Consider the following 17,454-nt stretch of genomic DNA (forward strand, 5'->3'; position numbering starts at 1 on the left):
TATTCAAGCAGCGCAGTTGTGTAACTCCTCTGATCGGGGGTAAAAGAGCTCACAGGAAGAGAAACACTCTAAGTCATAAGGACATGGTTTTTTAAATCAAGGGAGGCTACGAGACGTTACAGAGAAAAAACTCTTTTCTGTTTCGTTTGCCAAACTTCACAGATAGAACGCTGACAAAAAGACAGAAACTTTGATAACCTCCATCTGCGATCCATATTGTTTCAGCTCTACTACAGACAGTTATTGGAAGTTTGTAAGTACCTAGTGGCATCTGTATCAAATATGACATGGTAGAGATGCAGCTGAGATCACAGCATTATTAAAGCTTTAAATTAATGGATTTTCTAGCCTTTTTGCTTGTGTCTTCATTCAGAGCAGGCCTGGCACTGTGCGGGATGAATAACCTGTTAAAGACTATTACATGCATTTAAAGAAGCCAACTCTGTCATAACTGGAAAACCTGAAGTATTTAAAACCTTCTGAGATAGCAAGTCATCAGCCCATCTATCACAGAGACAGGAATATCGGACTCACTGAAGAGATAATAATTCAACAAGGCTTCAGTGATATTTATAAAGACTTCAGGCTACTGAAACGCTACTACTTACAGGCTATTTTCCTCTTTTAGAGCAAAATCTGCTGTGGATCTCACTAAGAGAGCTGGTACCTCGTGGATTGAGTGGCATTACCTTCATCACCACTTCTAGTAGGGGTGCCTCTCTGAGAGCAACTGATGTCAGGAGAATGCAAATGATATTTTGGTACTTCTGTACTTCTGATGTGATGCTGTTCACATGCAATACGGGCTTTTTCATAGCAGACAATTGAGGAAAACAATGTACTGCAAATCTAACAGAGCAGTAAATCAGTATGGCTTTCACTGCTTAGACATGGAAGTTTACAGTAAGAAAACACACTTTTGCTGTGCTAACAACCAAGGCCTTCATATGTGCCTCAGCTGGCAATGTAGCCTGTACAGGCCTCTCACTTCACAAGGAGGCAAGACACAGCATTATTGCAAGCTTTTGCAATGTGATGTGGCCTTCAGGATGTGATCTGGGAAATGTAAGCTCTTTTTAGAATGCTTTGTGAGTACATGGAGATCTAGGGAGGATAGGCACTATCACAAAGGAGAGCTTTTATAATAGTATACTATAAGATGCAATTTTTTTTCTGGACAATATAATTACAAACCCAGAAAGCTCTGAAAATTCACTGAATTTGCTACTCGTTTCTAAGCTGTGCAGAGCTGAAGCTAGAACAGAGCAGGAAATTCCATACTTTAGAACTTATGCTACTTCAAAAACATTCCCACAGTACCTTAAGATGAGTCCAAAGTCCTTTCTCAATTTTGAACTAGACAATGCTGCAATATTTGGGGGGTTTAGACGTATGTTATATCTCAGAGAAGTAGTTAGGGAGTTGCCATGGTTTATCCAGTCAAGTGGAAGTTGCACATTAGATGTAAACATATGGCTACAGGGAAGATTTCGCTCACAAATTCAGCTGTTTGTAGGTGTCTACATGTGGGTGGAGTGTCTAGGCATGCATTAGAGTCAGTGGAGAGCTAGACCATACTGTCAGTGAGGACTAGAGTTATTCAGGTGAACAAACGGAGGTGTCTATTGTCGGCTAAGCTGATGAGAAAAAGATTGTATTGACTGGCTTGAATTAGTGACATAGAGAGCTTGTGCCATTTGAGAAGCCCCGTTGTATCCCACTTGGCTTCCCACTTCCCAGTCAGAACGTGTGAATCTTCTATAGATCCTGTATCATATTTGGGAGACCCATGTGGATGCCTTAGATACTCTATAGCCTCTCAAGCAGCACTAGATATCTATGTTTAGGGAAATGAATTAAGATCACCTAGATCACCCAAGTTGGGTGTCTTAACCTTGAACTACTCCCACAGAAATGCCCATTCAAATGGTAATAGTAGTGTGATACAGCTGGGAAAATCACTGTTATGGAAATCATTCCAGATCTGCTAGTAGATGTTATCAAGGCATAGAAGAAGTACATGAGGTGGATCATCCTGCCTTTCAACAAGCCTGATTATGTCTGAACTCATTTAAGTTACAGGAGATGGGAAGTTGGCTCATGGCCTCGGACAGAGAACTTCAGACTACTGTGGTGAAGGAGATGACATTTCTCCCACTACAAGACAGCTGAAAGAATCCCAGAACAGCCAAAAGAGCAAAAGCCTGGTATGAAGAGCCAACTGGTCCTAGTCCAAGTGCACAAAATGGAAGTGCACTAGGGTGATAGAAAGTCCTGACTAACTAGGAAATCATGGGGCCCAGGTTCCAGCCCCGATGTCCACTGTGGCACCAGCGAAAAAAAGAAGAAGAAGAAAAAGACAGAAAAAAAGCATGCTGTCTACATGGAAGATCCTCCTTCTGCATTAACAGTGTAAACCTGATGAATATGACAAGTGCTACTGATGGGACATGCCAGACTTCTGGTGCCTTTAACCTCATCAGATTGTGCAGCACAGCGGCTCACGAAAAAAAAAGTACAGTCACAAAGCAACTCAGATATATGGCAAGGTTTTGAGGTAACCGTAGTCACACAGTTAAGGTGTCAGTATTTTTTGGAGAAGATTTCACCTCCCTATTTATTAAGAGGCAAACGGAGCGGTCGAAATTTATTGAAGGGAAGTTGGAAAGAGAACTGAGAATGCTCTGCTGCCAGTATATAAAAGTAGCATGTGCCTAACCTGAGAAAGCAGGGTTGCTTCTTGTTAACATTGCCTCAGAATTAATGAGGAAGAGGGGAAATGAAGAAAAGCAAAAAAAAAAAAAGAAAAGTGGTGCTTCATTAGCTGAGGCATAGAAAATGTTGCAGAGCAGCTGGGTGAGAAGACATGCCCATTCTTTCTCACAGTGCTACACAGGGAGCCCACAATGAAATTAAGAAGCAGCACAAACAAAATATGTACTGATACAGCAGGAATAATTAAGACATTGAATTAATTTCTGTAGAGACCCAAATTTTAACTGGACAAAGATGACATGCTTAAGTGCAGGTAAATGAGACACTGGCAGTGTAAGCAGCAGAAAAGATACAAATCTCTCACACTTTGGGGTGTAAGTCAAACATTGAGGGATATTAGTGAAACATTTCTTGCTTGAGTAGCAGTACATAAAATTAATTTTGAGGAACACCACCAACCCTGTTCCCAACCCTCTTTTCTGAATGCAACAGGTATTGATCACTCAGAGATAGATATCCACACGGAGAAATTTACTCACTCAACTCAGCATGGCAATCCCACTATATAAATGGGACACCTACAGCATATCCTTAACAAGAGCCCAGCTCAGAAGTAATGCTCATGTATGCCCAGAAATCGTATTTGCAACTAATGAGAAACTTCAAAGAAGTCTTAAAATGAAGAACAATAATTTTATAATCTGAGAAGACTTCTTTTCCTCTGCCCTGACTTCCCAGGTAATAATCCGAATTTGATAAAGCTTTGTGAACAAAGGACACCTACAAAGAGGGCTGGGAAATTCAGATGCACATTAACAGAAACTTGTGCAAGAGCAACAGGCTGATGAGACTACGACCCCATGTGAAAACATCTCATGTCCCTATAATCAGGCATTCAAGTAGGTTCCACCTCCCGAGAATTAATTACACCGACAGCAGGGGACACTACTTACCTCACCATTCAAGAAGCAGTAAAATACTGACACAAAGAAACCCTGGAAAGAATAGAAAGCAATCAATTATTAGGTAAGCATTTTAACACGCACTGAGGGGGGACTGAGCTTTATCCTGGGATCATCCTGAGGAAAAACATAATTTTGTTGAGATCATCCACTTCCAGACAGATGAAATCTTTGCCCTACAACTTCATGAGAAAATACTACGTGTCTTGCAGCTCACAGGTGAGACATGAGAGCTAGAATCTAGACAGCTCTTCCACTGATAGAAGGGATTGCCACTTCAGCTGTGCTAAAGCATATCTACAGCTTCCAGCTGCCTCCCCAAAATGGCACAGACCCCTCACAGGTGCTATGTCATGCCTGCTAGCTCTATGCGGATGTCTCAGACACTTACAGGGGGGCGTCAAATGGCCTTAGATGGTCTTGTGTGGGCAAGTGTATCATCAAGTTGCTTACATTCATCTGAGCTGAATTGCTCTGCGGAATCTATTGACAGCAGTGACTAGACCCCCGTAATGACTGCAAAGATTGTAATGACTATAATGGAAGCTCAGATGACAACATGATGACACTTTCGTCTCTAAAACTGTGAGCAGAATCCTACCCATTTTGCTTTCAGCAATGGAGTGTAATTATTGTCACCATAAAGCAGACATTCCCTGTGTTTTCTTTCTTACATATGTCTTCATAACACTAACAATAAAATAAGCAGTGTAGCATTTTTTGAGACATTGAGCATCAGCAGATAAAAAATACAATTAATTTTAGGGAACGAAAAATGTGGATTGGTTCACTGGTAAAGGCTAAAGTTCCTTTATTCATAGATTAAAAGGGACATTTTTCATTTTGGATATTCAGTTGTGATTTCTGCTCTGTGTTTCAAAGCTAAACATGCAATTAGTAAAAACAGCAACCCAAAGCTCAGAACTTTTGTAATCCATAACCCTAGATTTGGCTTGACAGTGTGTGTGCTGTATATTTGTATTGATATCCTGGGTATCAGAGTGCTTGTTCCTGCAGATATCAGAGGTAAAACATTAATGTCATAGTTCCACCCTAGTTCAAGAAGGTCTTTAAGCAGAGGTAAAGCTGTAGGACACACCTAAGCAGAAATGTGTGGCTAAACACCATTCAAGGTCTTCAGTCACTTTTGGTTTTGTGCAAATCCAGAAAGTTGGGGCAATTACTCACGTTCCACTGCCTTTTACATCCTGGCAGAACTCCTGTTAAATTCAGGGGAGGGAGGAGATAGGGTATGAGTTCTCAGTTCATACAGTCTGATGAGTGCATGCACCATTGCTGGAGAGCTGGAGTGAGAGGCTGGGCAATATATCTAATATCTCAACTGAGTGAGCCCAACAGGTAGGAGTTGTTTCCCTTCGTTGTAGCAACATCTAGTCTAAGTCTCAGCTCACTGTGTGCTCTGTGAAGAGAGAGATACCTTGGGAGGCTGATTCATCATCCTTTCTCAGGCAGTTTAGGATAGAATGAAACATCATCTCTCTCTCCATTGACCTTAGATGGAGCCCAGGTGAGGAGCTGTAGCCATAGACTGAACATAGTGCTGATATTAAGGGAGATGAATCCCTCCAGTACACACCTGAGAGGAGATCTCCACTCCATATGACAGGCTTATGTATCTATTACGTAAGCATGAACAAAGCTGAGCTATTTTCAACTGATATTTCTATCATGGACTTCATTGCCATAAGTTTCATGGCTGAAAAGCACTGAGGATCCTTCCAGCAGTAGCTGATACCAGCTGTAAACTTGCTCTCTTACCTGAAAAGACTGCAGGAAGGAATTGAAATAGATGAAGACAATCTGGGAAATGTCATCTTCACCAGGGTTGACAAAGAAAAGCATATAGGTGATGCCTAGCAGAGGCAGAAGAACTAACGTTGCCTTGACTGCCTTCCTGTGGGCAGGAAACAGAAAACACAAGTGAACACAAGAAAGAACAACTGTGTTATCTGAACCACTGTAGATTGACCCAATCCAAACAAATCACTCCTTTAGTGGAGAGAGGGGATGAGTCTCAGAGCAATTCAGAGGGAAGTGAAGTACCTACATCAGCTAGAGAGGGAACTTAGGTGCCTCCTTAAGACAGTTCAGCTCTTGCACATGTCAAACAGGGTGAGAAGAAAACAAAAGGATGGCCTAAGGCATGTCTGCTCAGGGCTGTCCAATATGTACAGTCACTGGAGGAAAGAAGCATTTTAAGAGAGAAATTCACATGTCAACTTCTGTCCAGTGTCTAACACGAGTGAATGGAGTTAGGGAACACAAGTACTCCCTGTGGGTACCTCCATCTCTCGAAGCATGCTGCTAGACCATTTGTTGAGGATAGCAGTGGAAGCCTATATTTGCACAATGGCCAAATAATTTGAGCTTTTTCCCAGGAGGACATCCAAGTTTTAGACACTTCTCAGCATGCCTGCGCAGGAACAGTCCCAAGGTTCATGACCAGCTCATTGTGTAACCCAAGATGGAGGCTCCTAGGGTCCTCAGGCAATGAAGAACACAAGTTTCTTAGGGCTCAGGAAGATATTTCAGAGGGAGCCTGATCGCATGTCTGAAAGGCTCGACAGAGTTTAGCAGGGGAGCAGGGAAAGAGTGACAGCCTCCACTTTGGGTTGTGAGGCCACAGGTGGGTTTGCTAGTTAACACTTTCTGACCACTGCCTGACCACCTGGAGAAACGTGTTCCGGGAAAGCCTTTGCCTTTGAATCCTGCTGTTTGTCCCCACACTCTGAACGCCAGGGGACAAATAGGAACCTTTTTTATATCCCTCCCTTTCTCTCTCTTCTTCCTCCAGACAGTTTCTGTCCTATCAATGAAGCTTGCATTAGGCTGAAGCCTTGAGATTCTCTGCAGGTTTGGTGAGTGGTTTCTTACACCTCAGGGTGATGTGATAAGTGTACAATTTAGCTGCTGACCAGGGCAGGAATGCTGTGCCCATGAGACCTGCTCTATGCCCATCTTTTGATTCTGTCTGGAGTGTAAATGCTTTCCCTCTCTCTGCAACACCTGCACACCCAACGCAATTGCTTAGGGCTGTCTTATAAATAGTAAACAAGCAGGTGGTGCACAATGAAGCATAAGTGATTATTAACAGAATTATTAGGGGTAATCTTTATTATTGGTGCTATAGCGTCTTGGGATGTCAGTTGCAGAACAGCACCTCATTGTGCTAGATACTGTACGAACACAGAAGACTGCAATTTTGCTAAGTCTGTATAATGCCGTAAGAGGCAGATAAAGACAGGCAGGTAGGCAGGCAGGGGAGCACAAAAACATTGCCAGTGTCAGGATTGAGTGACAGTCTTAACAAAGTAGCTGCCACATCATTTAATACTTGCTTAACAAATGTTTGGAGTACTCAGCTTTAGAGCAGCAAGGCCTGCCCCAGGCTTTCCTGGAATTATATGGCTTTCTATTTAGGCTGTGAAAAAGAAAATTCCTTCACTGAGCTTGTAGCAAGGATAAGATCACCGTCATCTGTTCAAGGATGAAGGCAGTTACTTTAAATTGCCTCAGAATCTAATATCTCTAATGCTCCCTGCAAACTGTGGGAAGGATAAAACTGCACTGAGATTTGAATCAGGTTTTTTTCATGCTAGTTTTAGTTTTGTGGCATGAGGCTTGAGCATGAAAAAGGGGTATTTTTCCCCTTCATTTCTCAGGAAATGTGCAGAGGAGTCTGAACAAGAAAATTAGACCACTGCATTAACTTCACATTTGTCCCCAAACCTCAGACAGGAGTTAAAGGAAGGAATCAGGCAAAACAACAAAACCCCATTACTGCAGCAAAACTGCCTCCAAAGTCAAGAGCAGGCTGATTTGAGGATGTCAAGAGTCTAGCCTCAGCTTGACACACTGAGATTTTATCTAGAAATGATTTAGAGGATTGTGACCAATCTTACTCCACAAAACCTGTGCTATTTCCCAGTGTGAGGACCTGTCTGTCCATAAATGCTCCAAACATCTTGCAAGATACTGCAAATGGTAAGAGAGGAAGAGCAGTCAGCATCTCCCGATCTCTAAGAATTTGCTTTTGGACTGTTTAGGCTGATGTAAGTCCACACTGCTGCCAGAAGGGGCCAGGCCACCTTCCTTCTGCTGCCCTGGGCTAAACATTCCTGGCTTCTCCTTTCTGCCATACTAGTGCTTGTGAGGTTGCACAGTCAGCCAGCTCAGGAAGCTGATCCGCCTGAGAAGCCACCCCATATAAAGGTAATGATTAGTTAAGGATCAGTTCCGTGATGCAACCCACTGAGTGGTTACACTAATGCTGGTACCAGCTGCAGGGAGAGGGCACAAGCGCCCTTCATTTCCACACCCTACACTTTGAAAAGAACATTAAACCCTACTGTAAATACCTGTACGTGCACAGTAATCATCAATAACGATACTGCTGTTGATTACAGGTATGATATGAATGTTTTGGCCCAGGCTCTGTTCTTCTTTTACTTCTGACTCTGCTAGGAGATTAGTATGAACAAGGATCTTAATATGCATCTGCACATGATTTACTGGGATGTCTTGATATATGTAGATGTTTTGCATCTACAAAGCTAGAGACTGGGACAGAGAAGTGACCTAGGAGGGACTGAACAGCTTTTCACCGATTCCCCAAATTAGCTGAATGAATGGTCTAGTCATCGGTGAAAGGAGTTATGACACATTTTTATAATATAATACATATGCTCATGTACATATAGAAATTCCTCACTTGAAATTGAATCCTTCAGATTTCATTGGAAGGGGGTAACTTCACGGGTGTGTTGGGGCACGTGCAAGCCTGAAGGAGGTGAAGAGGCTGGTGGTTGCGGCAGTGCATGTGTCTCTGTGCCTGTAAGCCAAGGCTGTTTGCATTGTTTCGACATTGAAATGGAGTGGACAGAAGAAATGCAGGCACGGATAGCCTGCAAAAATAAATACTGTGTACCTAACTGTATGAGCTCAAGGGGCAAGAAAGACACCTTCTGAGGTCAACAGTGGTATCTGGAAAGGCAAAGATGGGACAAGGACAGGGCAGGCAAAGCAGTTCTTTGTTAACACCACGAACAGCAAGAAGCACCAGCTGACTTACCTGTACTGTATTGTTTCTGAAGTGGTTGAAGCTCTCAGCTTTGTCATTAAAATCCTAACTATGTTAAATAGAAATACAAAATTTATCTGGAAAAGAAGGAAAAGAGAGGAAAAAATAAGACCAGTGAGTCAAATAATGGCTTAAAGGATGTGATACACCTTAAAAGGCACATTTTGCAGTTCCAATCTGATTGAAAACAGCCTCTTGGTTTTACCATTGATTGCAACAGACTCAGAAGTTTACTAGAAATATCAGATTATGCATCAGCTATTAATGTTTTCAAAACAGCAATGAAAATGGAGTACAAAATTAACGGTCCCAGCGAGGAACTTATTTTTACTCCCTTTTACTCCTTTCCTGGGTGCCACAAGGATCTAAGAGTGGGATTTGTTCGGCTATTTGCACCTGCCTCTGGCTCAGCTCATCCAAGGCTCCCCGCGTAGAGTATTTGGCAGCACTGTGCTGTGTTGATATGGCAGGTGTTTGAAACCACCCTCCCGCTCCACAGCAGGCTGTAATGGTTAGGCAGGGCTCCCCAGACCCGAAGTACAAGACTGCATTGCAGAGATCTGAATGTGAGCTAGTCACACTGGACTGCCTCTGTATTCGGTGGAGGCTATACATTGCACTCCACAAGAGACATTTAAAACAGAGCAGATGAATCATACCTGAAAAACGCTTATTTTTTTGCACTGTCTTTAAAGGTGAGATGATGGATTTACCACTTCCCTTTTTAATCTGCTGAGCTGGGTAATTATTTATTTCTGTTACAATCTCACCACTGAGAATTGAGATTTGCTCTAATTACTGTTGTTGTAGCATCTGCTAGCGAGTTTCTCACAAAAGTTTCCTCTCGGTGTAAACAGGAAAGAAAAAAAAAACCCTGAAAAGAAGATTCCGATTTGTAGACTGTGATCAGCAGAAGGATTTGGCACCTAGGAGCAAGTTTTGGGTTGCTTTCAACACATAAAGTAGGGTAGCTTACAACATACTGATCTGTCTCAAAATTGTCGTCGATGTACACTGTCAGAAGTACAGAATTGTTGTCTCAGGATTGCTGAGGTCACAACCTAAGCTTGTGAGAAGATATTTATCTCACACTCATTTCCCGAGTCCCAGGGCTCCTGGCATTTTGCAGTCTATGAATGGAACAATTCCGTGATTGACTTCCAACTATTTATGAGCACTGTAGCAGAGCTGCCAATTTAAAGGTGTTCTCAAAATATGCTTTTTTTTCTAGCATAGAAAATTTTTGAAATGTGCTACATTTCAACCATTACAGTATCTTGGCATCCATCATATCATTCCCTGAGGTTACTGTAACATGGTTTATAACAAATGGTGCAATAAGCACCTGGACACTGGCAGTGTTGGGAATTATGTACATTAAACACTTATTACATGAGATACAAAAATGCTGCTCTAGGAGTTAGCGTGACATTTTTTGAAATTATTGTCTTAGCAGAGCAGGGCCTTAGGGAGTATAAGAAATAAATAAAACAGTGCAGTTTGTATACTTGTTCTTGCTAGAATTGTCTTAGTCCCCATCCCTGGAGGTATTTAAAAGACGTGTAGATGAGGCACTTAGGGACATGGTTTAGTGGGCATGGTGGTGTTGGGTCAACGGTTGGACTCGATGATCTTAGAGGTCTTTTCCAACCTCAGTGATTCTATGATTCTATGATCAGTGGTTTGACTTGAATCTTAAGCTCCTCACTTTGGTGATTGCACCATTCCTCAACGCCAGAAAGAGAAATGTTCAGGCAGTGTCTACTGAGGGGAGTGGGGGTGTCCTTCAGAAAGAAAACTTCTGCTTCTGAAATTCTGCTACCAAATCTTGAGGTTTTCATCAGCTCAGAATCAGGTTTGGGTTACTTCTATCGAGGATGCAAAAAAGGCACCAATCCAAAACTTGCTACTTTCGCAATCATCATGGAAGGTGCCAGATGGAATTATAGACTCTTAAGCAAGGGCATGTTCCAAAAGACTAATCACATGGGATTAACATGATGAACTGGACTGGAGAAAGCATTTCAGGTTTCGTGAGTCCTACTTTGATGTGACAGCAGGGGACTGGAAATTCAAATTGCCACAGGCTGCATCAGAAAAATTAGGGATTTCTCTGAAATTAAATTGCAGAAGTGCAATTCATCAGTCCAGAAGGAGAATTGCTAGCTGAGTTACTTCAAGTTTGGGAGTTACTTCACTAGAAATAAACTTATTCTATATAAATCAGTTTTTCATTCTCCCACTCTTTCCCCTAACCTCCCCCATCCAAAGGGTGCAGAAAGAAAACAATGATGACATACAGAAAGGATGTATTAATACTTCTCACCTAGATTTTCATGTATGTTTGCACTGGTCCCCAGTGGCAGCTGCCTTGCTCATCTGGTTGGCAGCATTAATACTGATTGTCTCAGTTGAAGCTCACTGTGTGCTGGGTACCACCAAAAGCTGAGCATCCCAATGGAGGCCACATTCAGGGAGACAATTCAGCTACCCAAGCACAGACCACAGTACCATCTGAGGCACTCTTGCATAGCTAAGGCCTATGAGTGGCACTGGTACTTGCGAGACAGGGCTGATAAGAGACCGCAACTGTCTACGGCAGCAACAGGAAGGCAGATACATCGGCAGTCACTTTTAACAAGCTGCCCGAGTGTCGGAGGAAAGCCTGCTAGGGACATTATTTCTATAACATTTTCTGGGAGAGAGGAACACTGAGGCCAGAACAGGGGCGTAGGCCACTCACCCTGAGTCCTCTTCCTAGTTCTTGCATTGAATATGCTGCACATCCTTAGTCACATGGGCAGTGTTCGAGCCTGTGGGTCTGAAGAATGACACTAAAATCCATCTGAGGACGTACTCAGCAATCTCAAGTCTGCATTTCAGCGTGACTGTCACCCTGCTTCTTCCATTAATGTTTGTAGTCATGTACTTGTCAACAATGTGGATGGTCTTGCAAACATCTTATTGTTATACTGTTTTCCTTCTCTCTTTCTCCCAAAGTTCTCCTTTGCTGTGCAATCTTTCAAACGCTGGAGAGGATGCTTTAGGTCTCATGCCTGCAATAAAACTGAGTAGTCTTGTAGACAGCCCTAAGGTAGATATCTGCCCCTGAGCTAGTTACCACCAGCTCCTTTAATAACCAATGGAGAAAAATAGCTACTTTTACATTATAGTTCCTCCTGTCTATTTCAGATGTTTACTTCAGCATGACATGATTCTCCCCACGTTGAAGTGCCTCTTTATGTGACTTGCATGGACAGACCTGTTGGGAGGGTATATATTATAGGGCTGTGTTACAGGGCTGCATTTAGTGACTGCCTAAACACAGTCACTAAGAGCCATTTTTGGTGCCATGGTGTATCCTGCCTGACCTCAAACTACTACTTCAGAACAGCAGGGGCTTTCTAGAGGTATCTTTCTAGAGGTATCTTCTCTGCCAGACCCACATGGGGCTGATAGAGCATCTGAAAAGGTACTATGCACCTATGTTTAGGCAAAAAGACCTCTCCTCTGAGTTAGACTAAATAAATCCTATCTTGATAGTCTTAACATTTCCCAGTGGAACAGCTGTGAATACAAAGTCACACTGATTTCTGGAAAAGCTCAAAGGAACAGAAGAAGACTTCTTTGGCTAATGGTTGGCTGCCTTAATCCCTTTGGCGCTTTGGTGCTACAGTAATAACTGTCATTTACAGAAAATCTGTCCCATTGCTCACCCAAGGCTCCAGAAACACTGATCCCAAATTCCACCTTACCTAACCGCAGAAACAAGCTCAGACCTGGGAGTTTTATTTCCTGTTCTGATCCTCATAAATGGCTGCTCTGTAAATAGCAAACCTGGATCCAAACTCCTCCGGATTCTTAGGGAGGGTCCCAAGTTTAAACTGCTCTGAACTCTAGACCTGACATTTACTCACACAATTACACTTTGCTAACATTTAATAAATTAATTTTATATGCCCCTCAAAGCCCTAGTAGTCACCTAAGGACAAATGTCAGACCTGACACCCAGTCATCTGACCCCCCTGCATATGCTGATGTGTAAAGAAAGAGTGTGAGGACAAATACTCAATGACACCATCTAAGTACAAAGTCCTAGCTTTCAGCAACAGGCAACTCTGAGGACTTTTTGAGACAGGCATTAGAGATTCATCTCTGTGCCTCAGTGAGCTTTTCCTCCCTGAATGGGTCTAATCCATCAACTCAATTTTCTCTTGGTTTCATCTTTACAACACCCAGTGCCAGTGAGTACTACACTTTAGCAGTTCATGAGGAGGGAGGAAAATTTGAAAAGAAAATAAACTTGCCTGAAAAGCAAAGAGAAACCAGTTCCAAGAGAAGGAGGGCGGAAAAAAGTAACATCAAAATGTGGTCTGTCTTTCCCTGCAAACCAGAGTTTTGTTTTTTTAAAAGCGCTGGTAAATGGGACGGGGGGAAGTAGAGCATCCTGGGCTGGCAGGAAGGTACTGGAAAAATTAGTCATATATATCAGCCCAAGAGGTGATGGCTGGGACGCAAAGAGGATCATCAAGTCAGGAGAAACCTATGGCCTGTTTTACGCATAAAGTAAGGTTAGAAAAATCATTCACATCTCCTTCTGGCTTTAGAATCTATGAATAATGTATGCAGCTCTTTCAAGGCTTGGTTTTCCACTCTCTCACAGGGCTACTTTCCACAGCTGTTGCTGCCCCTTGACAGGACATGAGTGCAGCCTTTGGCTTGTTAATGCACAAAGCTCCTGTTACTGGCTTCATCCCACAGGCTTTTTCAGGAAAAAGAATAACTAATTTTTCCCCATTCTAGATTAGCTACCTAAGAGAGAAAAGTGAAGCGACTTGGCCTTGCCTACAAAGCGATTCCATTTCACAGTGAGGATAAGAAGAGTAAAAGCATAAGGAGCTGAGTTGGATGGGCATAATTTCATTTTAGATTACTTCTAGGCAGCTGGTTATCCCAGGCTCTATTTATATTCAGTGGAGAGAAACAGGCACTTTTCAGTGGTGGTTCATTTGACTTATTTTAAATGAGTGTTTTTGGATAAATAGTGCTTGGCCTTGAACCAGTTGCCCACACAAATCATCCGGTGATCTTTGGATTGTCCAGGGGTATCCCACCTGAGCTTCAACTGAATGAATGTGGCTGTGCCTACTGAGGATCTGTGACATTATATTATATGAAAGCTTAAAAAATGTTTTGAGGCACCGATATCAAGGGTTCCCTTTTGTCTCCATTAAGGTTTCTCTGGGAGGCCTTTAAGACTTGAATAGGATAACCTCTCAAAGGCAGAGCTTAGCAAGCAAAAACTTCCAAGGCAAAAGATGCAAATGTGGTAACATCAGAATACTTGTTTCTGGTTTTGCCTACCAGAAACATATTTCAGTGTGTTCAATTTTAATGATTTCTTTTAAAAGAACACTCCTTCATTTCAGAAAGACATTTGGCTCAGTAGGACCTTTTAGTAGCACTCAAAGAGGTCTAATCTGAAGATAAATTTTCACCGCATAATCAGATTGATTTTTATTGTCCATTTGTCCACACTGGGCCTGATACCACAGCTCATAGGGATGATAGCTTGAGTTCATTCAGGACAGAAGACATAATCTGGGAATCAAACAGGGAACAGGCTGCTGCACATAGCTTGCAAAAGCTGAAGTCTTTGAAAGGAAAATGGAGCTATTTTCTCAGCTGGAGAGAATCCATACACTTCTAGTGACTACCTGATTGATTCTGTTTTACAAGCAAAGAAGATGACGCCTCTGGTGTTTATTCCTTATGTGTATATATAGTAGCGTTTCAAAGGAAGAAAGATCTTACTGCTGCAGTGTGAGTTTTCCTAGAAAAGAGCCTCTGTACTGTATCTAGCAAAGTACACGATTATTTGTCAAGGACTTTCTTGTTATTATTGGAGCTCTGTGTCAACAAATTAATTTGTCTCAGAACTGGACAGCTCTAATGAAACCAGTTCCATAAATGGAGACTGATGAATGGACATTTAAGAGAAGTAATGATGACAGGCAGTGCATCCTTTTTATTTCTCTTTGATCTCACTCGATATTTTATTCATTTCTGTTTATACATGTTTTCTGCTTCATGATGGAAAATAGAACTAAGGATTTTTCCCTTGATATTTATTGATAGGTAAATGAATCCGAAGGTAAGGTCTTGAGGACAGAATAAAACAGCTTATTTCTTAGTCTTTTACTTTCATTTATGATGTGCTAAGAATATCCTTATTGCTGGAATAAGCCCCTCTCCAACTACAGATGGGAAAGAAGTAGTTTTCATATCTTGCCAGGGCTTTGGAGGTTTAGTGTTTCCATTTCTAAATTGGGATGAAAATTCAGAGCAGCAAAATGGAGTTATAAGCCAATGGACCACCTGTTTTGGCACTGATCAGTTATAAACTGAACATAGAAACCCAGAAGCTCTTTTGAACCAAAAGAAACTTTTCAGTGAAAGATTTTGGTCATAAAAATTTTGTGTCATAAAAATCAAACTCCATTTGAGAATAAATTTATCTCCCTTTGTGAGATGAAATAGCCAAAATATTCCAAGATGCACAAAAGAGGGAACTCTGACTGTGAAGGCTTCATTGCAGTTTTCCTTAAGCTCAGGAGTTTAAATGGGAAGTCATTAAGCTTTTATCGTTCTATTTTGGGAGTTTAATGGGCAACTAGCATTTATTTTGATAATTTCTTCTGGGCTTCCTATTTTATGCTTCACAGAAAGCTTTTACTTCTGTGCTTCCTAGAACATTTGCTCCTCTTCACTCCCAGGAAATGTAAATATTATTCTATTTAGACTTTGCATTTTTATGCAATGTGGCAAAATCCACCCCAGGATTAAGTAACCCAAAGTGGCATCAGAGCAGTCATTTTTGCTGGAGCATTATATACTGTCATCCCGACCTCAAACAGTCTGCCAGTTTATTAATGCCTCGTTTTAATTGTTCTATCATACTGTCCTGACATGATTCTCTGACAGGGCCTTTTATCACAAAAGTTTCCCTTTCAAAGGTCACACATACCCTTGCAAAATAAGAATGGCACACAGAGAGTTCTTGCCTGGAGGCGGTGATAGCCCCTCGACAACCAACTTATCACACCAGCACATCGAAGATGACCAAGATGACGGGACAGCCTAAACCACGGGCATACTGCTGTGAATAGTCCACCTGGCAGTTCCCCAGGCTGGTCAGGTTCAAGTTGCCATGTGTTGACAGTAAGAACCACAAGAGAATACTCAAGGGAGAGTCTTCCTCCAAAGAGGAACCATCCAGCAACTTGCTGATGAAATGTGATTTCCTATCTGGAAAGTATTGAGTAAGACTTGACAGGATGAATTTTGGAGAAAGTTTTCTGGGCAACTGCTGCTGGTCATATGAGTTTCTTATTGGCTGTGGAACATCTCACAAACAGAATTAGAAATTACAGAAAAAAAAGAGACATTGTAGGAGTGTACATGGTATTGGACACCTTGTTTGACGCTATTGACTCCACAGCTACAAAATGTAAACAACAGGAAGACAGTAATAGTAATGACGGCAGAATTGGAGATAAATTCTGGATGAACTGTGTGGGGATGGGAATCTCACTAACGGACATTCCTGAGTTTGATTTTAATGAGCAAACACTGTACCACCTGGCATGACAAGGCACTTAAGCAGAAAATAACGGAGAAAGGAATGTGCAGCTGGAAGGAGAAAAACAAGATAAAGACCATGAAGGCATTTTGCATGATCAGAAAGAACGGGCCAATCTGCTAGAGCATAGATGCGCGTGAGCACAAGGCTATAACCTATCTGCAAGCTGCAGGTAGCGCGTGTACACTTCTGCTTGCTATAAAAGATGCTAACAAAAAGCAATAAAGGTCTTTGGTTGCCGTGCCTGCCAGAGTCCGTGCCGCTTTTCACCCCCACAGGACTGTAATCAAATTAGCATATTATCTTTATCCTATGTGTAGCTATGACAGCATGCTTGCAAAACAGTGAAAATTATGATAAATGTCTTGTAAGAAAAACTCAGGGATGTCAACAGTTTGCAGGTTATGAACCACAACCTTGGTAGCAGTGGAAGAACTGGGAATCTGTAGAGAGAAGGAAATTTAAAAAAATCAATAGGAAAACTAAATTAATCAGCAATCCAGTGGTTGAGAAAAAACATAAGCCAGTCAGATAGGAAGGAGAAGGGAAAATGAAAAAGATATATCAATAATAATAAAAAAAAAATTCTCAGTCTCTGAACAGAACAATGCAGAAGTGGAAGCATAAGTGTGAAGAGAGTCAGCAGAAACTAAGAAAATATTCAGAGAAGCAATTATATCAGCAACGAAGATGCTTGCACAGAACTAGGGAATGCTTTTCAGAAACAACCAGAAATGAAATACATACAGATACATACATAGGTGCAATGCTTCTATATATAAAATGGCAAGTGAACAAACCTTTATGAATTTTTTAGAAGATCAAAAGAAAAGAACTTTAGCAATGGGGACTGCAACATTTTGAGTGGAGCATTACAGTCAAGCAAAAGAAAGTGAAGATCAGCCAGGGATCAGGTTAGGAAAGCTAAAGCCCTGGTAGAATTAAATCTGGCCAGGGACGTCAAGGGCAACAAGAAAAGATTCTATAGGTACATCAAGGATAAAAGGAAGACGAGGGAAAATGTGGGCCCTCTC

At 41.8% G+C, this 17,454-nt stretch overlaps 1 protein-coding gene across 2 annotated transcripts in view; it reads right to left on the reverse strand.

The window, feature by feature from the left end:
• The window catches only part of LOC103896193 (corticotropin-releasing factor receptor 2), a 66,742-nt gene that overhangs the window by 11,609 nt on the left and 37,679 nt on the right, over positions 1-17,454 (reverse strand). For both annotated transcript variants that reach the window (XM_019471196.1, XM_019471197.1), the window contains exons 6-8: positions 8,770-8,855; positions 5,457-5,592; positions 3,669-3,710 (exon numbers count right to left, since the gene is read on the reverse strand). In XM_019471196.1, the coding sequence (XP_019326741.1) occupies positions 3,669-3,710; positions 5,457-5,592; positions 8,770-8,855 (264 nt within the window). The remainder of the gene's footprint in view (positions 1-3,668; positions 3,711-5,456; positions 5,593-8,769; positions 8,856-17,454) is intronic.

Source organism: Aptenodytes forsteri, unplaced genomic scaffold (assembly GCF_000699145.1).
Source record: "Aptenodytes forsteri isolate BGI_AS27 unplaced genomic scaffold, ASM69914v1 Scaffold80, whole genome shotgun sequence".
Lineage (NCBI taxonomy): Eukaryota > Metazoa > Chordata > Aves > Sphenisciformes > Spheniscidae > Aptenodytes > Aptenodytes forsteri.